The following is a 27,970-nucleotide window of genomic DNA, read 5'->3' as shown; positions in this document are numbered from 1 at the left end:
AATTCCTTATTCACTACAGTGGTACCTCGGGTTACATACGCTTCAGGTTACAGACTCCGCTAACCCAGAAATAGTGCTTCAGGTTAAGAACTTTGCTTCAGGATAGGAACAGAAATTGTGCTCCGGCGGCACGGCGGCAGTAGGAGGCCCCGTTAGCTAAAGTGGTGCTTCAGGTTAAGACCAGTTTCAGGTTAAGAACAGACCTCCAGAACGAATTAAGTACTTAACCCGAGGTACCACTGTACTAAGACCTGATCCACACAGAACTTCATGCCAGGGCTGGCCCAAGACATGTTGGCACGTGAGGGGAACCACAAAATGACACACACACCCCCCTCTCAGGGAGAGAAGGGGTGAGTGAAGATCTACATCAGGAATTTGGGCAGGGGGGGGGAATCAAATCAACCCAATGGTTGAAGTGCAAATCAAGGGCCATTATGCAGGGATGGGGCTGCTCTGAATTATGCAGGGCAGGTGCAGAGCACAGGAATCTCCAGAGGGCAACCCCTACCATTTCCTCCCTAGAGGTGGGAGGAGACCGGCAGTGTCTCCTATTTGCCAAGAGGCAGCTTTGATGAGGCTGCCAAGGAGGCAGCAGACCCAGCTTCCAAGCAGCCATTGATGTTACTGTGGTGACGGCAAGCAAGCAATGCACTCCTTGGAGGCTAGATCTGCTGCCCCTGTGGATCCTGTTGCCTGAGGCAGGCACTTCACCTTGCCTCTTGGGTGGACCGGCCCTGCTTAGGGCAAAAGGCTGGATTTCAAGAGAGAAGCGCACAAGTCTTTTGCCTCTCCCCGTTCCTGCTGTTACTGTGTTACAGTGGTGCCTCGCAAGACAAAATTAATTTGTTCCACAAGTTTTTTCTTCTTGCGAGTTTTTCGTCTTGCGAAGCATGGTTTCCCATAGGAATGCATTGAAAATCAATCAATGCGTTCCTATGGAGACCGTCCGGGGACAGAGGGGAAGCGCCGCGGGCCTTCCCCTCTGTCCCCGGACCTGTTTTAAAGCAAGGGAAGGGGCAGCGGGGAGAAGATCGCTTCTCTCTGTTGCCGCCCCTTGGTTCAAAAGGGTTCCGGGGACAGAGGGGAAGGCGCGCGCGCACCTTCCCCTCTGTCCCCGGAGATTGCGGGGCTGGCAACGGGGAGAAGCAATCTTCTCCCCGCCGCCCCTTGCTTCAAAAGAGGTCCGGGGTGCGGGGGCAAGCTTCGTTTTGCGAAGCAAGCCCATAGGGAAATTTGTCTTGCGAAGCAACTCGAAAACGAAAAAACCTTTCGTCTTGCGAATTTTTCGTCTCGTGAGGCGTTCGTCTTGCGGGGCACCACTGTATTGAGAAGCAAAGCACCTGCAACTTTCTCTCCAGGAAGCTGCACATTTGCTCCTATATGCTGTATCATGGTTTGGCTTAGCGTTGTGTGTGAGAATTGAACTGCTCCATAAAATAAATTCAAAACAGTCAACAGCACACAGTTCTACTCCATACAATGTAGCTAGGTTTCTGTCACAATTTAAAGTCACAATTGAACTTCTCTGGACACATGTGTAATTCATTTTCTATATATATTCTGCTGGAATAAAGGGGGCGGGGGAATCCTCAAAAGATAATAAGAAAATCAAATTTAAAAGTTTCAAAATCTAAAAAGTGGGGAAGTTTGATTACTATTTTAATAAAAGCACAGCTTGCTTAAATAATGCTGTAATTGCTGTGCATATGTTTCAAGGTGGTGAAAGTTATTGCTTTTTCCTAAAAGCATTCATTAGGTAAATGGAAATATAGTTTGGAATTGCTGAGTAGCCACTAGAAGCCAGGGCCTTAACTCTGAATTATAATGAGAAATAATGACTGCTCAAAATATAACACCACTACCATAATGAATCAACCTGCCTGCATAATAACTGCCTTGGAATCTTATCGTAAACTTGCGAAATACAATTACAGACCCCTGGAGTTTTCAGGTATATTAAAGCATATTAAATCCATATTTGATTACACCCATTGTAGAAATACATTTTAACATACAACTCTTAAATTAATATCTTCTGTCCCTTGCAGCTCCACACACCAAAGGGCTTTTTGTAAGCTTACTGTTTTAATCACAGAGATGTTGGAAGTTTATATATGTGTAAAATTCTACATACGTTGCATGGAAGGGGCTATATGAGTTCTGACTAGGAGTTTTTCTTTCCTACTACCTGATTTTTCACAAAAGCAATTGTTTCAACAGTGCAAACCTACCCATGTCGACCCAGAACCAAGCCCCATTTATTTCAGTGGGGCTAACTCCCATGTAAGTGAGTTTGGATTGCAGCTGGAATAATTTTAGCCAAACTGAGAAGAGCAATAAAAAGATATTCGCAAACTTGCAAATTAATTGAATTGGTAAGAAATGAAACCAAGAGTGGGAAAATCAATACAAAATATTGTTGTTCTATATATGGGTCATATAGAACAAGCGAATGAACAAATGAATGAGTGAAATACCAGCAAAACACTTTACCACAGAGGTAGAGCACAAGTTTTTTTGTCATTTATTTCAACTCATCTAGAATTTCACTCAGTTCATATGAAAATATATTCATATATCCACAAGCTGAGAACAAACAGGAGTAGACCCTGAAAAGGTCTCCAATGTTGCCCAAGTTTAGAATATTTTAAAGTTTGATTTTGGTTCAACTCTCCACATAGATCTGCAAATTAAAGTGGTTATATAGAAATTAAAAAATATAATAAGAGGAAATAAAAGAAGAAATCCAAATATGGTGCTGAAAATGAATATGATCAGCAACCATTGTGGTTTAACTTACCCAGATGTGCTTTTCATGAGATGAAGAGAGATGGATGGAAAAGAAAAGCACACAAATATTAATGAATATATGTCAATCCATAAAAGAAATCATATGATAGAATAAAAAATTAAAGAAGCAGCATAGAAGTATGATTTTTTAAAATTAAAACTGATCTCTCTTGCTTTAGCTAAATTAAATAGCTAGCCCTCTACAGAGTAAATACATTTAGATAGCACTGAAACTGTATTTCCCTGATAAAGAAATGCAAATTATTCAAGCTTTACCTTGAATTAAAGGCATTTGAATGTAGAACATACAAAATGGATTACAATGACAACAGAACTAGCCTCAGTCAACACGTAAGAAAAAACATACATTTGCCTTCCTTACAGTTCATCATATTTGCAACATCAACTCCCTGAACCATTATAACAATTTTCCTTATAATTTATCCATGTCCATTTATGATACAGTTCCTTACCTAGGAGCCATTCATACCCTCATCTAAATAGGCTTTCCCCTGAAGAATGAACGAACTGGTGTACAATCTAGGATGGGGTAAACTGGGATGTCTGATCCAGGCTTCCCATAAATACAGAAGCAACTTCCTAATGGAGATTTCATGCAGCCACAATTGGCAGCATACTTCGCAGGTCCCACTGAGAAGAGCAGGCACAAGGGAGGAGGGCCTAATTCTGCTTGGGGCTGCTATGGGAGCAAGGGCTTACATCTCTTCTCCATGGTTCTGATCCTGTTCCCCATTGTGTACCGGCTGTTTGTTTCAGGGGGAAATCACCAATGCAAGGTCACACCGTGTGAATAAAATGGACCCACGTCATATTTTATGCTCTCCATATGAGTGCATCCCTGGAGACACTGTGTTGTATATGAAGAAAGATTGTGACTGAGCGAACTGGTCCGTAGAGATAGATGCAATGGCTTGAGCTGGGAGGTGGTTCATAATGTTTATGCTTCAACAGGGCTGGCTCATTTCCACTGGGCCTGGTGGCGCAGATGGCAGGGAGACAGACCAGCAGTAGGGGGAGCCAGAATGGAAGGCAGGCAGAGCCACCCATGACTGCCTCAAGATGGCAGGCAGGTGGGAGCTGGCTGAGGGCAACCCGAGATTGGTGGGGCAGTGCCCCATTTGCCAGAACAGATCTCTTAGTTATCTTCTGCAAGGGCATCTGCAAGGGACTGAAGGTTTACTATTAGCTGAGTAGCAAAGATCCTAAAATCTGACCCTTCTCACACTGCTTTTGTAAAAAAACCAACTACCTAATCTAAAAGAATTACCTTTGCCTTTGCTAAAATCACTGAATATTGTCCTTTCTCTTTTCCGGAGAGGGTAGGTATGGCCTTGCAACAACTATATATAAGAAAAAAATATTTGTGGAGGGAGGCGGAAGTTTGCGCGTCAACTCAGAGATATATTAATATATAATGATTTCTTATGGGTCCTGACACAAAAAGAAGAGGCAAACATAGATTTAGTCAATAATGGGCAATTATAAATAATTAAGAGTCAGATAATAGTTAAGTATTCTGAAGGGCTAAACAAAAGCATACACCCTTAGTGGCTAAATTAATGGGTTTTTTTTCTAGCAATAAGAATAAGAAAAAATAGATGGTTAGCAATTAATTCAGTTTTTTGGTTTGTTTTAAATTGCACTTAATTACTAGGCTCATTAGTGGGAATACTGTGTATATGACAATGAGCAAACTTATTATTTTTGGTTAAAGATGAGCAAGCCAAACTAATATAATTAAACATTCAACTAAATTAAAAAGGCCCCAATGACAACAAAGGATGGACCAATTTGGGAAATAGATCTTTACACGCAGACAGTAAATGCTGCAGTTAGAATTTCCTACATCCAATAGCCTGGCATGAAGAAGCTCCTATTCCTGAGATCAATACATTCAGCTGCCACCAATCCTAGTTCCATTTTGGGAAGGAGGCCAGCCTAGGGATTGCTTTTCCCCTCTCATCGGCAATCTCTTCAGTGTGATCTGGAAGGGTCAAGATCTACTGCAATTACAGATCTATGAACTGAGGCTAAGTAGTTGTACATGTTTATATATTGGGACAGAATTAATCCCCCGCCCCATGAAACAACTAGTGTACAGTTTGTAACAATACATTTGCTAAAGACTGATGGGTTTTTTTCTACTTTCAAATCTAAGGCCAGGTCTGAAGGTTACACCTACTGTGTTAACAGCATGCATTTATAGCACATCCCCCCACCGAACAAAGAATCCTGAAAGCTGTAGTTTACCCACCAAAAAGTAACAATTCATTGCACCCTTAACAAACGACAGTTCCCAAGATTCAGGGGGAAGGGCTGCATGCTTTCAATATGCTTTCAGTGTCTAGTGCATATGGAAACATTATTAGGAACTGAGCTGTAATGTTGTTTGCTCCTAACAAGTCTTGTGTATGTTGTTTGCTCCTGTGCAATCTTATGCGATCTGTGGATATATATTTTTCCTGTTGTCAACCATGTCCCCTTTTAAAAAAATCTATGCCAAGCAGAGTTTGCCACGAAATGGAAAACAAAACTTTCATTGCCATGCCTGCCCTTTCTGAACATGGACATCTGCTTGGGTCAAGCCAACTCTCTCCCCTTGTGTCAGAACTTTGACTGAAACCACAGAGAAAAAGAACACTGGGATTGTCTTCACAAGAATGGTCACCCTGCAAACCGCCCTGGAGGACCAACAACTTGCACCCAAGCTGTGTCCCATGTGAACTAAATGTAATGTTTACACATATCACATGAGTAGGACAACGTGCCAATCTATCACGGAATTACTGAGTTGGAAAACAGGAGACAAACACTCATGGCATGATACATACTGCAAACAAGACACGACAACTTTACATACCACAAGACAGGTGTAATCAGTCACAAAGGTTTCTGAAAGCAGCAACACTATAACTGCCAACCCAATGCTTAATACTTTATCCACCTAAATAAAACATATATATATATATATATATATATATATATATATATATATATATATATGCTTTCGTAGATTTTCACGGGTACAGGAATGCAGGTTTTGGTGTCTTCGGGTGTCTTCCCGTGTAAGAGTTGGGGTGTCTAGGCGACGTTTCGACGAGGTCTCACTCGTCATCTTCAGGCTGGTGCTTTCGGCTTCTTGTTACTGGAACAGAGCTCTGTTCCAGTAACAAGAAGCCGAAAGCACCAGCCTGAAGATGACGAGTGAGACCTCGTCGAAACGTCGCCTAGACACCCCAACTCTTACACGGGAAGACACCCGAAGACACCAAAACCTGCATATATATATATATATATATATATATATATATATATATATATATATATATATATATATATAATGCATGTTATCAGCATTAAGTAGATACCTAAAACTGAACCAGATTGCAAAAGCACCTAAATTAAGCATGATTATGATTTATTAAAGTCTGTATGTTATTCAGAAATTAATACTGCATTGTATAATATTGCCAGTTTTAAGAATGTTTGTCTCTAAAAAGAGGAGCCACAGGATCAGAAATGAATCTAAACAAGCATATAAATAATACACCTGCCATCTCCAAGAAAGGTAATTTGAGGCATTTTAATTTTTCTTTCCCCTTCCATTCCATTGCGTAAGAAAATTTAAAATAAAATGTCGGTTTAAACTTATTTAAGAAATCAACTCAAAGAAATTCCAATTGTAAAATGAAAGAGCAGGGTTAACTAATAAGCAATTGCTATGGCTACAAGGAGGGAAAGAGCACTTTAAGGGCTCCCCCTATATACGAGCTGCCTAGTTATGAACCAATTCAAAAATGCCAGCAGAGAATAGGAAGAAACTAATTAAGGTGGCAGAAGCTGAGAAGCGGAAGTCACTTTTTAAAAAGGGGACTAAGAGGAAAATTAATGGGAACATTAGCCCTGGGATGCCTCAAAAGCACTTTGCTGGACTGTGCTGCAATTGCATTTTAACAGTTTAAAGAAAGAGAGCCACAAATCAAAAGTGTAGAAAAGCAGGAGAAGAACGGCTAAAAATACCAGAATACAACACATTAGCAACAGTCTCATTTGGATTATTCAGGAAAAAGCTGAGAGAACAAATGGCGTCCATTTCAGATGAAATGGCTAGTGTGGAAGAAAGCTTGGTAATGGGATAGTCCTGTAAGCTCTTCAGTGTTTTGCCCCTAGAGTGGTGCAGGACTGAATTCTTCCAGCACTTATTTTCAGTGCTTTTAAAATTATGGTTTCGGCGCTTTTAAAATGTTACCTTCATACAGTACATACAGTAAAGAAGTTGTACACACACAGAGACCCCCCCCCCCGCTATTCTCCATCCAAAAAAGCAAAAGACATTATTAAGAGTTCCAAAGACACATTCCAGCCAGGCAAAAAAACTCAGGGTGTTAAAGGTAAAGGACCCCTGGATAGTTACCGGTAAGTCCAGTCAAAGACAACTGTGAGGTGCGGTGCTCATCTCGCTTCAGGCTGAGGGAGCCAGCGTTTGTCCACAAACAGCTTTCCAGGTCACGTGTCCAGCATGCCTAAACCACTTCTGGTGCAACAGAACACCGTGACGGAAGTCAGAGTGCACAGAAACGCCATTTACCTTCCTGCCACAGCGGTACCTATTTATCTACTTGCACTGGTGTGCTTTCGAACTGCTAGGTTGGCAGGAGCTGGGACAAAGCAACGGGAGCTCACCCCATAGTGGGGATTCAAACCGCTGACCTTCCGATTGGCAAACCCAAGAGGCTCCATGGTTTAGGCTACAGCGCCACCCACTCCCAACTCAGGCCAGTGGGGTGTGTGGCCTGAGGAGAGTTCTGAGGCCTGGAGAACCTAATTCAGCTTCCCAGGCCTAAGGTTCCTCAGCACTGTTTGATGATGGGAAATCCAATGATACAGAAGACCAGAAGTCATGCACATCTTGTAATAGATGGTTTTTGGGACACTTTTAAATGAATGAATGAATGAATGAAAGAACACCAAGCTTCAGAGCATGAGCAACTAGTGGCTGCACTGGTCAAGGTGCTAATTATCAGTCTCAGCTCTACCTCACAGAGTTATTGTGAGGATAAAACGGAGCAAGGGGAGAACCAGGTAGGCTGCTCTGAAAGGTCGGGTCTAAGTGCAGTCAAGAGAGTGCTCTTGTGTTCAGTTCCTGTTTGCGGGTCTCCCACAGGCATCTTGTTGACCACTGTGAGAACAGGATGCTGGATGAGATGAGCCATTGGTCTGATCCACAAGGCTCTTCTGAAGTTCTTATGTAAGACCCTCTTCACTGACTTTCCACACCTACACAAAAAGCAGAGAGATTGATTCCCCCTATCAAACCAGCGCTGATTACTTCATCCCACTAAGTGGGTGCTTTTGCAGAAATGTAGATCTTCATAGTGCCTCCTGCACCAGTAGATTTCCCATGGGTTGGTATGTGCATCATCCCGCAGCTGGATAAAAGTACCAAACAGTCTGTCATCCCCTTCTCTGCCTCCTAAATGACCTTTTCCTAGTCCAAGGTGTGGCTGAATGGCAGTACAGAGCTGTCACATCCTCTCTCTGTAGCTCATGATACTCCTTGCAGCAGCAAGAAAGCACTTCGGGAGATACTCCAATACGTAAGATTCTCCATCTGGGAGCATAATACGGTTGGTTGGCTTGCCTGTGTCCTTACACCCAGCTTGGAGCCATATGCTGTACCGTTTGAAAAGAAGCATTAAGAATTAGGGAGAACTTGTGCATTCAGATCCCCTTTGATACTGAGCAAAGGCAAACAAAGCTGTCAGTTCTCCCCCCTCAAATTATCGCACTGTGTTACTGGTGATAATAAGGTAGCACTAAATTCAGGTGCAAAGGCATCCTTGCCAGAGGCTGAAATGCTGCAAGTGACAAATTTGGTAAGCGGCAGAAGGAATTTGTCAGTGTCAGTGTGGTAATTTTGTCAGTGACTCGAGGGAAGAGGTAGTTGCATTATATAGAGGACTCTGATAATTTGTGGGGTGGCTTATCCTTAAGAATTGCTGAGAAGAGAGAAAACCAGGCTTCTTTCAACCCTGGTCACAGCTTATACCCACTGCAGTTTAGAGTTCTTGAGTGGCTTGTTAATTAACATTGTTCATCGCAATGCACTAGTAATGCATTGGAATATGTTCAGCCAATACCAAGGAGGATGGGGATGGGGCAGGGATGATAGTGTGAAAGTTCAAACAGTTGATTCTAACCTTGTGGCTTTCCAAAGCCTGAAATCTATGGAGTTATCAAAAATAGACAGCATAATTCTTTCTTAATTCTTTCTTAAACTAGCTAGGTAGGGAACATATTCCCAGCCTTGCTGAGCTAATGCACTTTGTTGAGACAGGTGGTATGGGACAAGAAAGCAAAGGAAAGTGGAGTCTTATTTGAAAGACACAGAAAAAGATTTTCAATTCTGGATATGGGCCAATTGCATCCCAAACTAACATACAATTTAAATGCGCCAAATTTAGATGATTATTGGAGATGCTTGTTGATATATATATAGAGAGAGAGAAGGTCCTGTTGCTCCGCCATGACCTCCCTGCCAATTTGGATGCAATAAAGGAACTGGAGGCCCCTCGACTGTCCTTGGGTCCAGTATTGGACCACTTTGACCAGATATCCCCAGCCGATGTGGACAGACTCCTCTGAGCTGGAAAGCCCACCACCTGTCCTCTTGACCCGTGCCCATCTTGGCTGATTAGAGCGTGTCCAGACGAGGTGCGGGCCCCCCTGGGGGATATCATCAATTTGTCCCTTGGCACTGGGATATTCCCAGGGGAACTGAAGGAGGCAGTGGTGCGTCCGCTCTTAAAGAAAACATCATTAGATCCATTAGATCTATCCAATTACCGCCCAGTTTCGAATCTTCCATTCCTGGGTAAGGTGATTGAGAGAGCGGTTGCTGAACAGCTTGGTAGGTTTCTGGATGAAACATCGGCTCTCGATCCATTCCAGTCCGGCTTCCACGTTGGTGTTGGGACCGAGACGGCTCTGGTCGCCCTAACAGATGATTTCTGCAGGCAGCTGGATTGAGGCGGGTCGGGGCTGCTGATTCTTCTAGACCAGTCAGCAGCCTTTGACATGGTCGATCACGAACTCCTGGGCCACCGCCTTGCCGACGTGGGGATCCAGGGCACAGTCCTTCAATGGCTGCGCTCGTTTCTCTCTGGTCGGGGACAGAGGGTGGCGCTTGGGGGGGAATTGTCATCGCGCCACTCCTTGGTGTGTGGAGTGCCTCAGGGTGCGATTCTCTCCCCGATGCTTTTTAACATCTTTATGCGCCCCCTCGCCCAGCTTGTCTGGAGTTTTGGGCTGGGTTGCCATCAGTATGCCGATGACACCCAACTCTATCTGTTGATGGATGGCCATCCTGACTCGGCCCCAGACACACTGACCAGATGTCTGGAAGCTGTGGCTGGATGGTTACGTGGGAGCTGGTTGAAGTTAAATCCTTCGAAGACAGAGGTCCTTTGGCTGGGATGGGGCGATATGAGATTGAGGGGGCAACTCCCATCTCTTGCGGGGGTGAAATTAGTGCCAGCATCATCCGTTAAGAGTTTGGGTGTAATCTTTGATACCTCCCTCTCTATGGAGGCGCAGATTACAGCTATAACATTTTTTCATCTCCGCCAAGCTAAGCAGTTGGCTCCTTATCTCTCTCGCCCTCACCTAGCCACTGTGATCCAAGCGACGGTCACCTCCAGACTGGATTATTGTAACTCGCTCTACGTGGGCCCAGAAACACCAGCGGGTGCAGAATGCCGCGGCGAGACTCCTTATGGGGTCTTCGCTGCGAGATCATATTCATTCGGTACTATACCAGCTGCACTGGCTCCCGGTGGAGTACAGGATCAGGTTTAAGATGCTGGTTTTAACCTTTAAAGCCCTATACGGCCTAGGACCCTCGTACCTACGGGACCGCCTCTCCTGGTATGTCCCACAGAGAATTTTACGGTCTGCAAATAAAAACATCCTGAAGATCCCAGGCCACAGAGAGGTTAGGCTGGCCTCAACTAGAGCCAGGGCTTTCTCGGCCGCGGCTCCAATCTGGTGGAACGCTCTGTCACAAGAGACTAGGGCCCTGCGGGACCTGACATCTTTCCGCAGGGCCTGCAAGACAGAGCTGTTCCACCAGGCCTTTGGTCAGCCTGACCCCCTCCTCTGGCAATCTGCACAGAATTTTGCTTAATGGTTGCCATCAATTTGATTTTAATTAATTTTATAATGTATGTTTTTAGAATGTTGGGTTATTTTGATTGTTGTTAGCCGCCCTGAGCCCAGCTTCGGCTGGGGAGGGCGGGATATAAATAAAATTTATTATTATTATTATTATTATTATTATTATTATTATTATTAGAGAGTATAGCATTTGTATATGATAACTAATCATCCCTTCAAATTACATCATTATCCAAATTACATCATCATCCAAATGAAACTAACAGTTTATAGGATTTTAACAGTATATTTTTACATTGTAAAATCATAATTAAGCTTTCACCTTGCATCTGTAAAACTTATTTTACAAACATGCACAGCCAATGGTAGTAATTGAAGATGTGACTTAGATGGGTACAGTTTGTGTGTGTGTGTGTGTGTGTGTGTGTGTGTGTGTGTGTGTATTCCGTGTTTTAAATTATTTGCTTTTGATTGCATTTTTTTACAAATTAAGCCCATGTAGACCTCAGTGAGTTAGCATATGAATACTATAGATGTATTAGATTTATGAACCATGAAGCCACTGAAATGGTAAACATGTTCACATTTCAATAGCTGCTAGACATAAATTTGTCCGAGACACTGTATTAAGTTACAAACCTTCTGTTGAAGCAACAAGGTTTGACACCACTACTTTGAGGAGGTACCACATCCTCCAGCTCTACTGTAATAAAAACCATCTTTCAAACAATTAGTTTGAACAATTAGTTTGAATTAGTTTGAACAATTAGTTTGAATTAGTTCAAACAATTAGTTTGAAAGTCTGGTCCAAAATGTAACTGTGGTACATGGAGGCTTTAAATTTACTGGTACCCTGTGAGGTTTCCTGTCTTAGCAGAATTATCTCCAGTGTAATATCTAGTAGAAGGCCAGTTGCCTTGATATCTAAACAGCCAGGGTGCTGTGCAGACAACAATTTGGCTGGGACACGTTTAAAATGATGCCTGTTGGCCTTTATGGCAATCTTTATGAATTAAGTCAATCTATTGTCCAGAGATTATGTGACTACAAACTGCATGAACCTACAATCTTTCCATGTGATCTGTACCCTGAAAAAATACAAAGAGTAGCTCCTGGATATGAGCCTGTGCACAAACAACTGGTGTGGGTATGGGCTATGTATTGAAGATTACATGAATTAACCCCTCTCACATTTTACCTTCTCTGGTCCAGAATTATCATTTGAACAGGGCTAAGATCTATACACAGATAAGCAGTAGGGAAAGATTCCATGGGCAAGTCTGAAACACAATATCTGCAAAATTCAGAGCCCCAGGAACTTCTTGTGTGGCAGACATTTTTGGTAGCAGACAGTATTCAGTTGACAATCAAAATCAAGACATGAGAAGTCAATGGGCCAGATACTATTCACTCAAGATTTCTTCAAAAGCTGCTTGATTTTGTAAAGCAAACAGATAGTTTTAAAGTGTTTCAAAATGAACAAGCAAATAAAGACACCAATGTGAAAATTCTGATCTCTAAAACATATATCCTATCACTAAAATTTGCAAATTTATTTGCAAATAGGATAGGAAAACATTTAACTTAAAGAAAGCAAAACACCCTACAGGCAACGTGAAATTACAGATTTAATAGGGGAAGATGGGAAACATTTAAGATTGCACAGCAAATTGGTAGTAGGAACAATAAAAACTAATTCCTTGCCTCTCTGACTTTCATTTATCTGAATAATCTTTGCTTGCTCCCTTTAATACATTCACCATTGTTCTTTCTAGTAAGGAGTAGGCAGAACTCCAGTAATCTCCAACTCTAGTAATCTCCAATAGGCAGTGGTACCTATTTATCTATTTGCACTGGTGTGCTTTCGAATTGCTAGGTTAGCTGGGACAGAGCAACAGGAGCTCAGCATTGCCATGCAGATTCGAACCGCTGATCTTCTGATCAACAAGCCCAGGAGTCTTACTGGTTTAGACCACAGCACCACCCGTGTCCCTTTAGGATGTTATTAGTGCAATCCTATCCATGCCTACTCATATGTAAATCTTACTGAATTCCATGGGGCTTTCTTCTAGGCAACTGGGGTAAGGATTTCAAGTGCTAGTCATTACAAATATTTAGGAATGGGAAGCCAGAAATAAAATTTAAAAATACTACAGAAGTTATAACCAGAAGTTATTCTTGAGATCCTCAGTAATGATTTTATACTGTTCATAGTCAGAAACCTCTTATCTGATATTTTCTTCTAAATCTAATGGCTATCTTGGCAGCATGATACAAATCCCGGTCTGCTTCTCTGCTTCTTCTATACAGTCATAGCTCAGATAGGAAAGCAGGTAAGGATTCTAGTAAATAGCATGGAAAAGATAAAACTCTGGCGGAACAATTCTGTTGGTTGCAGCTTTGGATTGCTGCAACAGGATTTTCATAGGGTGAACGATCAGGTTGAACAATGAACAGTGAAAGGTGAAAATACATTTTCTCACACTCATACGTGGCATAGAAAACATGGTTACTATGCACACTACAAACAAAGAGTCAAATGTTGGAACACACCTATGGAGAAACTGACAATATTAAGCAGGAAAGATTTGAGGAAAGGATCAGCAGAAGTAAGTTGAGTGAGAAAACTTTAAGGAAATTTCCGAAGTCATACCATCAGAAGCAACAGCAAAACTTCCAAACACTGATTCAAAACACTGAATAGTCTTATTCCCCCTTTGTTTTTTTTTTAAATAATCTGTTTCCAAACGGAGCATAGCAGGTACTGAGAAGCAGTAGTAATTATAGTTTATCAAAGCCTATGTGTCCTGAATCATAGCAGCTGCTGAATTTAACTTCCAAGTAAATGCAGTGGGTGAAAGCATATAATTATCCTATAATTCATATACACAAAACTCTAGGTTGCCCCCCTCCTAAGGAGAAAATAGAGTCAAAGGAGAACATTTGCATTTTATAATCGGCTGCTCATAAATACAAACAGCCTTTCCTCTTGACCTTCTTTACTGAAATCCACATAGAGAAATGGACACAATCCTTTAGGTTTTTTTTTTATAAAAAAGCTGCTTTAAGTGCCAATAAAACTTGTTTTATTTTTACAAGCTGTTGCACTATTTTGATAAATTATATGTTTGTAAATTGTACTGAGTGTTGCTAATCAAATATATTTAAATAGAAAACAAATACCTACTGGATATTCCAAGCAGGTGCAATCCATGCTGAGCATAAGTAAAGGATCAAGGAAATGCACTACAGATGGATGAGAGGATAAAAGGAGCATGAATAAGCAACCTACTTTTTCTTTAGTCTTCGGTCTTTCTCTGCCTGAGTTCCCAGTTTGCCTAATCCCAGAGATTCCTGTGCTGCAGCTTCTGTTTCCATGTAACCTCCTGTGTCAAAACAGCAAATAGATTTTCTCCATTGACATTCTTTTCAAGTGGCTCTATTAGTTTAGCATTTGGTCTGTGAAATTCTAAAGTCTGTTTTCTGGGGTGGAAAGCAAAGCAAGATACCTAAATCCAGAAGCTACTTCCTCATATAAGAGACATATAAGAACTACATGTATCAACAAGGAAATCGTTTGTAGGATGGTCTCAACGCCTTAGAAAAAGAAGCAGCAAAAGCTACACGTCCCTCAACAGCAGATTATTAAAATACAGTCACTAAAGGTCTTGTTCAGGGTTATGTACTGATGACTGCATAGCACTACAGGATAAAAACCTCTGTGTGTAGGAAACTGTAGTTTCCTAATGCTTTGGAGAAAGTATGAAATTAGCTGGGTTTTTCCCTAGAGCTGCCTCTTAACAGAATCAAAACAGAAAATGGGCTGTAGCCAGAAGTTATGGGAGTGGAATATATGTATGGAAAAGGGCTTGTCCACACTCCTCCTTTTCCTAATACAGCCTCCTAGGCCTCTTAAAAGTGTCTTCTAGGGGCACTACATCCTACTAAAACCTTTCTTGAGGCCTCCTCAGGTGCCAAGAGGCTTAATTTTTTATTTAATGCATTTATTAGATGCCCAGTAGCTATTGATCTCTCTTGGTATCACACAAAAAGGGGAAAGAATATGTACAGAAAACAAAGTCACAAAAGTCAACAGCAACAAAATAAAAAAACAGCATGGGAAAGAATTATAAAATGGAGTTAAAACCATACCAAGCAGCAAAAGACAACTTTAAAATACCAACAAATATTGGTTGGGTGGGGTGTGGTAGTAAGGAGCTGGGGCCAGGAAAGTCTCCTTGCATGAGTGGCCTTCTAACCTCCTTACTTATGAATACAACCAATAGTTTTAAAGGTGGTTGAAAATTGGTTGGGTTTGTTTTTTTTAGAGATATCAGTTCCCATTAAGCCTTTCTTCTGCTTGCTGTTGCCTCTAGTCATGCAGGTTTTGCAGGTTTTCGAAACAAGACAAAATTGGCTGCTTACTGGAGGCAGGAGTAAAATGATTATACACATCCCTCTTTCAGACACCTTCAAGTCTGGAGACACACACAAACACACAGAGCATGCCACCAGCAATATAGACTGTTTGCACAGACAGATGAAAGATGTACATGCAGGATCACTGCCTAAGATATAGTATATCAGAGTCAGTAAATGTCCCCTCGTTCAGCTGTACCATCATCTGACCAAGCACAATTAGGACATGCATTCTGTTACGGATCACATTTAAGCAACTGTGAGCTTGAAACATTGGCATGAGCTATAGTGTGCCATTGTGCTATTTTAAATTAAAAGCAATACCACAAGGTAACTGGGTGGTTACACAAGTTGTATTCTTAAACATTTGCACATGTTTTCTCCATCTCCAATTAGATGGGGGTGGAGGGACCCTGTTCTTGCCAACCAATGTGATACATTATTTGAATTTAAGAAAAGACATCACAGATTCAACAATAGAGAACACAAACAAAAGTTGATGTTTCAAAAGCATGCTGGAAGACTGCAGAGAGAGTCAATGAGACGACAAAAGGACAGCAAGTTCAAAGGATAAAGAAGGGGAAAGAGAGAGAGAGAAAGAGTTTCCTACTCTCAATCTTAAATATGTATCATTGAGTCAGGTTTTTTTGGTCGAAGAATTAGAAAACAACAACACTAAACTAGATCTCTTTAACACATTAGGTGACTTGATCCTAGCTAATCCTCAGAAGTGGAAAGCTATGGAAACCAAGACTACAGAAAGGACCACCATGGTATTCTGAAAGAAAATATTTGATAATGATCATGGACCAGAGAAGATGCAACATGGTTGAAGCAACTTTTCTCATTCAAAAAGAAAAGAAAAAAGAAGTCCTATTGTGACACAGGACAAAAAGAAACCAAATGACGTTATTTCCAACGTTATAATTGCTGCCATATACAAGAGCACAAATCCCTATCAGAAGGCATTAGACTAGAGGTTGATCTAGACCAGCAAGTACTGTAGATGCCTCCAGGAAGAAGGACTTGAAGGCAATGGCTCTCTTCCATTGTTTTTCTTCGGCAACCAGTATTCAGTAGTATATCAGCAATGAATATGTAGGTTCTAGATAGCTAGAATTCGCCTTCTTACGAAGCACTTCATGTTTGAGTACAGATAGCACAAAATACAGGTTATACAAGTTATGAAGGATCATTGTGAGCTTCAGTTGTGGGCTTTCCATTCCAAAAACATGCAAATGGAAAGCCAATCTTTTTCCTGCCATTGCTCTCACACTTTTTTTTAAAAAAGGGGAACAGGTATTCTGCAGAATATACAGTGGACGCTCGGATTGCGAACGTGATCCGTGCGGGAGGCACGTTCGCAACCCACAGCATCGGCAACCCACAGCGGCACGTCTGCACACGTGTGGGTTGCGATTTGGTGCATCTGCACATGCACAAAGTGTGATTTAGTGCTTCTGCGCATGCGCGGCCACTGAAACCCGGAAGTAACCCATTCTGGCACTTCCGTGTTTCAGTGGTCCGCAACCTGAAAAAATGCAACCTGAAGTGTCTGTATCCCGAGGTATGACTGTATTTTATTAATATTGGTTGCATGTTTTACTTTTGAACGTACTACTGCTTTGGTTGAACTAAGGTGAAAATGAAAACCCTTGTTTGTTACAAACATTTGGCAGTGATTTACTTCAAGTACTTTTTCAGAACTATGAATGGATTTTCATCCAATTATGCAGTTATGATGTTGTGGTGGGTTACTGTCAGGGGGAGGGGGTAGCACATTGGGCGACTAATATTGCCCCCAGGACAGCTTTTATAGGTTGACATCTCTATTCTGTTCTAAAGAGCGTAATGGATATCAATGCATTTATTATATCTTGATCCCTGGGGCCTTCAACTTACTAAAGAAGAAGAAGAAGATAATCAGACGTAATAGTATTTACTATGCCAATAGTATTTAGTATGCCAATATCAATAAAATGGATCTTGATTAATTTAACTGAGAATGAATAAGCCATGGAACAGATATTAAGCTTTAAGTCTGTGCAGATGGGAACATCTAGTTTGTGTCAAAGGGCTCATCATTAAATTGATTGTGAAATATATTGAATGTACCATATGAAAAGAAACAAATCACCTCATTTCCCCCCATGCTAGATGAAAGGACGGTCTAAACTAGAATGTTACTAATAATGAGAAAAGTGACCATTTTGCACTAAGCTAATTATCAACGTATTTATTTTTTGTTTATATACACTATATTTCAGAATGTACAATATTTTAAATGAAAAGTTAAAAACATGGGGGTTAGGCAGGCTGTATTCACTATTTGCTTGCCCTGGTAAACTGGGGCTGCTCACTAAATATCCTAAATATTTAGGTTAAATATTGGTTTCCTTGTTCCTTCTTGTCAATAGGGCTGTGGAAACTGAGAAGTGGAAGTTTCCAGTTTTATTTGAATGAAATGATTCAGGATAAAACTTACCTAAAGTGTTGCCTCTGAATAACATGAATGGACAATGATATGAAGGTATTAAATACGAAATATAAGACGCTGTGGAAATTCTTCATATTCTAACAGGATCCATAATCACCAATATGTTCTGGCCATCTGTTTCAAATGACAGTTACCTAAATCTTTGTTTCGTTTTTACAAATGGCAACTTAGCAAAGCCACTAAAAGTTGTAGTTTTATTAAAATGAATAGAATTACAACTATTAGTCACTTTACTAAGTCAGCAGCAGCTGGATTGGGGACAGAATTGCCTGCCCCTCCCCCCTTCTGCTGCTGTGAGTGTCTGGCTACAAATGTGCTAGTAGGTCTGCAAACCACAGTGGCGTTGGCAGACAGTATAGCTCTGCAGGTGTGTGGACACTTTTGTGTCTTATACTCCGAGTATAAGATCAAAACAGATAGGAGCCTTGTGCTATGAAGACTGGAAAAGAATCCAGGAGGGGATTCACGTCAAGCAAACGAAGGCTAAAAGCAACTACATTCATAATAGGAGCGAAAGCATGGGAACCAATGCTACTTTGAGTTTCCTGCTAGCCAAGTCTTCTGTCAAGCTGGATGCTAAACAAAACTGAAAAAGGACAGTGATGGTGGTTGTGGAAAGGGGCCTTTTAGCCAAGTCAACAGATTCATATGTTTGCTGTCAAGGTTTTTAAAACTGTGTAAGTGTTAGCAAAGTTACACTTTCGTAATTCCAAAAAGGCAGAAGAAGTAAGTAAAGGAATCTCATCCTATCCCCCCTGCTCATTTAGAAAAACACAGTGAATGATGTGACAGTCAATACTAGTTATGGTATAACAGAATTATGTGGAAAAGATCCCACCAGTTTAGAAGAGAAATGAATGTTTGGAAAAGCAAAACGAAACTGAAAAAGAAGCCAAAACCATTAAAAAAAATTAATACTGAAAAACAGCGACCCGAGCCTGGTACAACTAATTCCTTACTGAGCTGTCCAAGTCGAGCCTTCTCTTTTTTACCGAACAAACGTCCTATTGAAGACTTGATTCCTTTCTTCTTGGGAGCTTTGTGTAGGGAATCCTGGCTGCTACTGACACTGCCAAGACCAATGCTTTCTGGCTCCAAGGATGCAGGCAAGCTACTATAAAATACACACAAAAGATAGATAATACATTATTGCCCTTATGAGGTCCTGTGCCCATCCCCTCCTAAGCAGCTGTGCAAACAAATTATCTGGAATCTAATAAGAGTGTCTTCATAATTGGAAACATTAATCAGGTTCTGATGGCTTCTTTCCTGCATCATAATAATATTTAGAACAGCACAATGGCTAATTTTCATGTCTCACTAATGCTGATCAAGATGATTCAATCTAACAAAAAGTGACAGAAAGGAGGTATAATTCATCAAAGCCCTATTAATATATTTTTGGGCTGGAAAGTTCAGAGAAATATGTGTCAAGAAGAACCAAACAAATCTGAGTTGTGACAACATCGTTTCAACCAAAAATGGGATTTTAAAAAATCTTACCTGAGAAATTTCTATTATGAGCAGAAACAGGGTGAAAACCTAGTAAAAGGTATTTTCCTCCTACTAGGCATGGATGCAGAGCAGTATTTCTGAGCGTATCCAGAGAATGATTCCAATAAGTTCCAAAATGCAACCAACAGCCATTGCACTGACTTGACTGGAAGTGGTGGTGGTGATAGGCTTCTGGGAAAGATTCCCTGCTCTATAGCTGGGCTTGTATCTGCTGCAGGTAGGAGATCTAATCTCTCTTCAGCTGTTTTGATGTCATGCATTGTGATCATGCAAAGGGCTATAGGGAGGGGCATGTTAGCCCTGCCATTTTTGTACATGGCATCAGAGCACCTGAAGAGTGCTCTTGTGTATGAACTCTGGCTTGTAAGAGAGCTCTTGACTGTGGGAAGGCGAGCTAAGACTTGTCTTTTGACTTTTGCTCATTTGCTGCTGAACAGAGGTATAGCTGGTGATACAGAAAGTCTGGAATAGCATACATGTAAACTGGATTTCAAGGTTTTGAGCCATTAATCCTGCCATTGCATTGCATTCCGATTCAGAAGTAGAGATATTGCTTGATCCTAAGGTCTTGGGAAACTAGGTCTTGGGGAAATGATGATTCTAGGATCTCTGCCTAAATGTAGTCAGCAAAACTGTCCCAGCTTTCAATTCCAGAGATACTTAATTTCCCCGCAAATGATCCGTCTTCCTGCTCCACACCATAAGAACAAAGACATGATTCTTACAAGGGCATTTTGGCTCATAGTAATAAAAGCCTTTAGAAGTGTACTCAACATACTTTGGGAACCCTTCAAATTCCTATGTGGAGGGTGCTTTCCACGAAAAAAAAAAAGAGAGAGCTTGCAAATTATGTAATGTGACCAAGCTCTGATTCCTAGTATAAAAGAAACACATACAAGTGATATTATCAGTAACAAACTATGCAGAAGTGGAATGCTATATCCTACTTGGTGGTGATTTGAACATTAGCGATGTGTGAGGGGGCAGATCAGCAGTGGCACCAGCATGCAGACTAGGAATGGGGTGAAGTGGTGGCTAGGCTGGGAGCTCTGAGTTGGTGGTGGTGGCCTCACAGGTACACCTGCACCTGAATGATGTTGATATCACCAACCCAGAGTTCCCTTGACCTCACTACCACATCTGTGTCCCAGTGGGTACCTGGAGGGCACTGCTGGACTTGAAGTGACTCTTATTCCATGGGATGCAATATTACCAAGGCTTAGCAAATGCTCACTCTGCATATTCTGAACAATGTTATAGGAAAACTACATACAGTGGTGCCTCGCAAGACGAAAATAATTCATTCTGCGAGTCTTTTCGTCTTGCGATGTTTTTCGTCTTGCGAAGCACGGTCCGTCGCAACTGCGCCTCTTCAAGCAGCTTAAAAAAAAAGCGCAAGACGTTTTCATCTTGCGAAGCAAGCCCATAGGGAAATTTGTCTAGCAAAGCAACGCAAAACCGAAAAACCCTTTCGTCTAGCGAGTTTTTCGTCTTGCGAGGCATTCGTCTTGTGGGGCACCACTGTATAGGAGGAAGAGCTCAATGGGGGAAAAAGTTGGTTGTCCTGATTGAAATTGTCAATAATTTTGCAATATGGGGTTCAAAAGGTTAGTAGTGGTGTTGTCAAAAATTGCAGTCCTTCACTCATCTCCTTGCACCGGTCAGCCAAGATTCAAGTTATTGGTTGTATTAGTTGCATTTCTGCACACAAATATCAAACCCCATCACTGAATCCAATATGGATTTTTCATTTTAATCATTGTTGTGAGCGTTGCCTTCTCCTTAGTTCACTTGTAGAGAGCCAACAGCAAGGCAGTAAGAGCAACCACAAAAATATACCATTTTGCTCCAGCTCAATTACTTAAAGCATGAGAGGGTAGACTTCAGGCTTGTGTGGTCTGTCTTGATTTTTACTAGAACCCTAAGATCTACAACTGGCCAAACAACATACCCTTAGAATTATAGCATTCTGAACCCAGAAACTTATTTTGAGGAGCTCAATGTCCTTCCACACCAAAATCCGCTTTTGGTTATCCACAGCTTTCTTCATTTCAGCAATGTAATACAGGGCAGGGGTGATCTTGTACCCGCCATCTTTAAGCAACTGGAAGTCGGAATCCTTGCTCATCTACCACAAATTACCAAAAGATCTACCAGTAGATCTAGATCTGACTTCTGCTCACATTTGATATAAAGGGGCTACAAAATGGGAGACCAGACATCCAAATCAGACTGGAATTCAAGGAGTCAAGTTGTAAGAGTTAATTCCCACCTCAGTGATGATGTACAAATTTTTAATTAAGAAACAATTACTCTTGGAGAACTACATTTGAACCGTATAAGAGGCCTGGGTGAGCTAGGAACTAAAACGATCAATGCAGGCAGGGCGTTCTATAAAAGCCACTCTTTCACAAAGAAACTTATCCAGTTTCTCCTTCAGATAAGCTACTTCTCATGGATCCTGACATGAAGTGGTGAAAAAAAGAAAAACCACCACAGGGTGGAAAAACCCCCTCAGCAGTCTGCATTTCCAGATAAATAGAATACATTGGAAGTTATGTGGAAGTTCACCTAGAAGTCATATGAATGGGTGCATTATAAAAAGAACACAGCACATTCAAGCTGTGAATTACTGTCTGAAGCAATGAGCTTCTTACCTTCTGGCATCATTGTGGTATGAAGAAGGTAGAGTATGAGTCATTCTAATGGCTCTAGGTGTTGGAGGAGGGGAGGTTTCACATTTTATTGTGGCTTTGTCTTCATGCCCATCTTCTTCGACGACTGCGATCTACAAACAAACCATGTCCATAAAAGGCAGCTTAGAAACCAACTTCCTAAGTTATTTACAAGAAATAATTTAAATTGTGAAGTCGGCAAACTGTTTGGAATTTACCATACTTTCCAAGCAAGCATAAGGGCTTACATAAAAACCATCTTCCATTCGTGGGACGCAAAAGTAACAGAACAAAAACGCCAAGGAGATAATCGGATATGACCATGGCCCTACAGAGAGCCATTCAAGTCCCATTTCCGATCTCTGAGGCCCAAACTGGCCCAAATAAGCACACAACTGGCCATAAAACATATCAAGCATAGATCAGTGCTGGCGCTGTGGTAGGCCCCCAGGAAACATGGCGTCAAATGGTGTCAACAGCTTGTGGAGTTATGTGCCAACTCTTTGTAATCCACTGTAGGCACCCATGGGGGCTAAATGCCTAGGTTTCCATATTGGATGGAAAGTTTCCACCCTCAAATATACAATAGATGAAAGACATGACACAACTGAGGAATTTCAAGAAAGTGAACGTCTTTATTCAGAAAAGGAGTGGAAGATTCTTGGCTATATGGACACCCTACACAGGGTTGCATAAACAAAGAATACTGAGCAAGTTTGGGCTGGTAACAGATAATTCCACACCCCATCCTCTTGACATATACATAATTATTGTGGGGTGTTTTTTTGGTTAATTTCTTTTCTTTTCACTATTAATGTTTATTGCATCTCTGTGTTGCTTTTTTTGCTTGTGATTTGCCTTTTTATATTTTTGTATATAAAATAATCAAAAGCATAATAAAAACTATAAATAAACCACACACATGATTGACCCTTCCATGTTTGTTTTCTAAACAGCAACTGAGAGGCAGGGGCATCTGTATCTGGACCATAATGATGGTCAAGTTAAATGCCCTCAACTACCTCCATGGCCCTGTTCAAGATTCTACCCTCCCAACTGTGTATTAAGAAAAACCAAGAGTGGATGGGGCCAGTAATTAGCTTACTGTAATGTTTGGACCTCGGGCATCATTTAATTAAGTTTATATGGACCCAGTACAGAACAGGTTGATAGGACTGTACTGCTTACACATGCTGTGTCTTCTCACACTCCATGTTTGCAAAGCCTGGCTAATTTATGTGAAGATACAATGGATATTCTAGCTCAAAATACACTTCAGTATTCAAAGTTTATGGCTGCAAAGTAGCTTCAGGAAGGAAATCAATTGTGTGTCAGACCCAGAGACCTCCCCTCTAAATAAAAACACAATTGATTCAAATTTTAGTTTTGGTTTTTGGCAGAAATTAGGCCACAACTTTATGGATTACAGAAAGTGAGTGGTTGTGTAGGTTCTGGTTCAACTAGCTCCCTGCACCCTTGCAGGTAGCGCTGACCCAGAGCTCTATCATAGGTCAGCCAAGGGTGAACACCTGACGTAGGTAGAAAGCCCAGGAACAGACTATGTCCACTCCCCAAATGCTCCCCTGGACTCATGCATGGGAACAATACCCTTTTGGGGGTTGGCCAAACCAAGCTGAGTCCCTGGATTCCTTTAATGGAATACCCTTCACATAGGGATGGCGAGACCGTTCTCCCATCCCTATCACCTGAACCAGTGCCTATCCGCAACCTTACAAGTTGTGATGATTTGCTACATGGCAGACGAAACCCAAATGGCAACAGCCAATCAGCCAAGTGGGGGAAATTCCTGCCGTGCCCCTGTCCCAATGACACACGACAGCATAGCAAGGTCAAATGCAAAAATGCCCTAAATATAGGGAGAGGTGGGCGGGTGTTCCGATGCACGAGCCAAAAGAGGAAGCTCTGGGTCACATGCATGGGTATTTATAGGTCCCTTGATCCATTTAGTCAGCGGATTAAACCCAGCAACGAGGGAGCTACCAGTCGGGTATTGTGCCTGTCCAATATACCCATCCACAACCAGAAGGTCAGTCTCCAGGTTTCACCGCAACATGTGCCCTCTTTTAGGGAGGACACGCTCTGCCACTAAAGAAGTGTATAAAATTAAGACCAGCAAAAGACAGGTCTCAGATATTGACTCATCTGTGTAATTTGATGCATGTCACCGTTGTTTCATTAATCCCACATACATAGCCAAAGTTACAACTGGATACATATCAAAGCAAGATCAAAATTATGTATCAGTACAGAATTACCAGGGTTCTGCTTAATAAGCCTGAAGTAATGACAACTTCTGGTAGTTTCATATATGCTTGTGTCGTGTATTGCTATAACATTCAGGGTGCTTTACTATTTAGAAGAATAATGAGAAGTTTTCTGCAGCTGTATAAACTAATATGCAAAGTTATGATTCACAGTGAGTTACACATCAAATTTCAAAGATGACACAAATCATCTCTGTGAGTTTCGAGAGCTGAGGCCTGATTTTAGATGTTCTCAAGTTCCCATTACAAATGCAGAAATTCATTTTGCAAAATCACTTTAAAAAACCTGTGGAAAAATTCTGGTTAAACTGAGTTTTAAGTGCACATGGGAGAAAATTCACAGTAGCATGCTTAAAAAGAGAGAAAAGTACGCATACCTTTCTCCGGTGCTTCCTGAGATCACTCGGCTGGAGATGAGAACAAAGGAAAGAACAAAGGGGAATGATCAAAGCCGTGTAGGTAAAATAAAAGATACTGATATCCTATCCATTTCCATTTTTCAACATCAAACCGGAAAATCAATGTTTTGGAAACTGCAAAACTTCAAGTAAAATACCATGGCTTGGATCTAGAGTTAACTTGTGCGAGGTGAAAAGCACTCCCATTTATGCAAAGCAGCCCCATGAAATCTCCCCCAGTTTCCCCATATTGCTGCAGCTCCACTAGCCTCATCCAACATTGTTCAAGGTGGTATGTTGAGCCTCAGGAGGCTTTTAGGAGATTATGGGCTCTGTAGTAGATGGGGGAAGGACTCAAGAAAGTCCCACTGTATGATGAGAATTCTGCTTAGTTTTCTCTGGAACCAATTCCACAAACATATTTGAATCTTTTAATTTGCAGTTAGATCTTATGCTGCTATTTTAACTGCAGCAGGAAAAGCAGGGCTGCTTTAAGTCGCATTTGTTGCCATGCAGCAAATTAAGTTCTGTCCCCATGTAGTACCACCCAGTGCTATTTTTCTAGAACTCATCATCTTCCTTGTTCTATTATGATGGCAATGGTGCTCACCTGAGAGGTGCTGGAACTGAATTCTGGTGAGTTGCAGCTGAAGAAAAGCCCTGGTACCACCCCACCAATCTTTAATAAAGCCTTCTTGTGACTCTGTTTTGCTGTTGTAACACCAGGAGTTGAGTTGGATGTCATGAATGAACTCTGTAGTAGGCTTCCACCTCATTTCCCTTCCCTTTCTTCTCCCATGCATTCTCCTTTAATAGTAACTTCCTGACTTTTGACAAACCATAGTTGGCCATGATATCCAAACTGGCAAACTATGGCTTGAATAACCCCTTGCAAACCAGAGTTAGGGAATCTTGTATCAAACTTGTAAATGGAAGTTCATTCATGCAATGCCTTTCAGTTAGTAAGGCTCAAGGATGTGGACAAGGTAGTTGGATTGGTCAGGGTGACCACTAGCACCCTGGACCCTGAGCTGGTAAAATCTAGCAGGGAGGGGACAGCAGGCTGGGCTAGGGAGGTGATTAATGTCTCCTTGTGAGAGGGGGTGGTCCCTGCCTGCTTGAAGGAGGCAGTGGTAAAACCACTCCTTCAAGAAACCCTCCCTGGATTCAGAAAACCTAACCAACTACTGCCCAGTTGCTAATATCTCCTTCTTGGGCAAGGTTCTTGAATGGGTGCTCGCAGACCAAATCCAGGTACTCTTGGAGGAAACTGATTTTCTAGATCCATTTCAGTCAGGGTTTAGGCCTGGTTTTGGCACAGAAACTACTTTGGTCACCCTGTATGAGGACCTCTGTTGGGAGAGAGACAGGGAGATGTGCCCCTGTTAATTCTCCTCAAGCCCTCAGCAGCTTTCAATGCAACTGACAATGGTATCCTTCTGGAGCAGCTGTCCGAGTTGGGGGTGAGTGGCACCACTTTGTGGTGGTTCTGGTCCTATCTGGATAGTTGTTTCCAGAGGGTGTTGCTTGTGGAGTATTCTCCAGCCCCATGGAGCCTTCAATGTGGGGTTCCTCAGGGTTTGATTTTATCCCCTATGCTGTTTAACGTGAAACTGCGGAGTGGGGTTATCGAGAGGCTTGGAGTATGCTGTCAGCAATACACTGATGACATACAACTCTATTTATATCTGCAGGTGAGGGAGTGGATGTGCTGGATCATTGGTAATGGCCTGGATAAGAGCCAACAAACTGAAGCTAAATCCAGTTAAGAATGGGGCACTCCGACTGAGGCACTGTTAGTGAGCAGTTCCCTAGACTGGGATGGCTAGAAGGTTGCCTCCTCTTGATGGGGTTACACTCCCTCTGAAGGAGCAGGTTCACAGATTAGGGATATTTCTGGATTCGTTGTTGTCACTTGAAGCTCAGGTGACCTCAGTGGTGTGGGGTGCCATTCATCAGCTTCAGCTGGTCTCCCCGCCCTATAGTCTTTTTACAGCACAGCCGCCAAGGCCTAGCACCGGATTCTGCCTCCTTACACTGTGCAAACAGACATGATATATCCGAGAAGTCCTTTTATTAGGAAAAGCACTTAAGGATTCTTACACGAATGCCATCATAAATTTGTTAAGTCTTTAAAGGGCTGCAAAACTTTTCATTGTTTGGTATCAACAGCTTTCTGGAGCACTGACTGGAAACATAATGAAGAGTGCTTATCCCAGCAACCCATGAATTCATTTCATTACTATTTTTTATTGTTTACTGTATCTTGTGTAACACTGGCAATGGCCCTATATGAAGACTTATTGAATTTTGTATTAATGGTCAACGTGATTCTACCACAGACAAAAACATAATAATAGGCAAATAAATAAATGAGCAGGAAAAGAAACAAGCTATAGGGGAAAAAATCTTATTTAGAGAAGTAATAAAATAAATGAACCGATCAGCACAAAACTGTATTTGTACATTTTCTTACCAGTGTCATGATGCCCATACGATCCATCTCCCTGGCTGGGCTGCGGGGAGTGAGTTTCGGAGTAGAATGCCCACTTGGAGGAGAAGAGCTTGCAAGGGAGGATGCTGTAATGGAGCCAGTAATAGATGTGCCAGGATGAACTCTGGCCAGGTTTAAGCCTTCTAGGCTTACACTGGCTACTCTATTTTCTATTTCTTCAGCACGCAATTCCGTTGATTCTTTTTCCTCTTGGATTAACCTATAAACATGAATTGGGAGGCAGCAGAATTAAAACAGCTAATGTCATGTGAGTGATATTCCAATACAGTGGTACCTCTGGTTATGAACTTAATTCGTTCTGGAGGTCTGTTCTTAAGCTAAAACGTTCTTATCCTGAGGCGTGCTTTTGCTAATGGGGCCTCCTGCTGCGTGCGCAATTTCCGTTCACATCCTGGGGCAAAGTTCGCAACCAGGAGCAGCTACTTCTGGGTTAGCAGAGCTCGTAACCTGAAGCTTTCGTAACCAGAAGCATTCGTAACCAGAGGTACCACTGTACAGTGAATTGCTTCCTTGCCCTGATCCCTGGCAACAGTTTAATAAGGTGCTTTTCACAAATGATATAGGCTTCACCAGTACATCATGTTGGAAACCCATTGGTGAGCTTTAAATAAGAAAATAACCGTAATAATAATAATTTTATTATTTATACCTCCGCCCATCTGGCTGGGTTTCCCCAG

At 41.7% G+C, this 27,970-nt stretch overlaps 1 protein-coding gene across 2 annotated transcripts in view; it reads right to left on the bottom strand.

Moving 5' to 3' along the window:
* PPFIA2 (PTPRF interacting protein alpha 2) overlaps positions 1 to 27,970 on the bottom strand; it is a 269,318-nt gene that overhangs the window by 22,391 nt on the left and 218,957 nt on the right. For both annotated transcript variants that reach the window (XM_083463081.1, XM_083463082.1), the window contains 5 exons: positions 27,255 to 27,492; positions 24,758 to 24,787; positions 22,078 to 22,208; positions 18,865 to 19,019; positions 14,282 to 14,375 (listed from right to left, as the gene is read on the bottom strand). In XM_083463081.1, the coding sequence (XP_083319207.1) occupies positions 14,282 to 14,375; positions 18,865 to 19,019; positions 22,078 to 22,208; positions 24,758 to 24,787; positions 27,255 to 27,492 (648 nt within the window). The remainder of the gene's footprint in view (positions 1 to 14,281; positions 14,376 to 18,864; positions 19,020 to 22,077; positions 22,209 to 24,757; positions 24,788 to 27,254; positions 27,493 to 27,970) is intronic.

Source organism: Podarcis liolepis (assembly GCF_965112155.1).
Source record: "Podarcis liolepis genome assembly, chromosome: 10".
Classification (NCBI taxonomy): Eukaryota; Metazoa; Chordata; class Lepidosauria; order Squamata; family Lacertidae; genus Podarcis; species Podarcis liolepis.
Note: the sequence above shows the minus strand (reverse complement) of the source record. Positions and strands in the feature narration are given on the sequence as shown.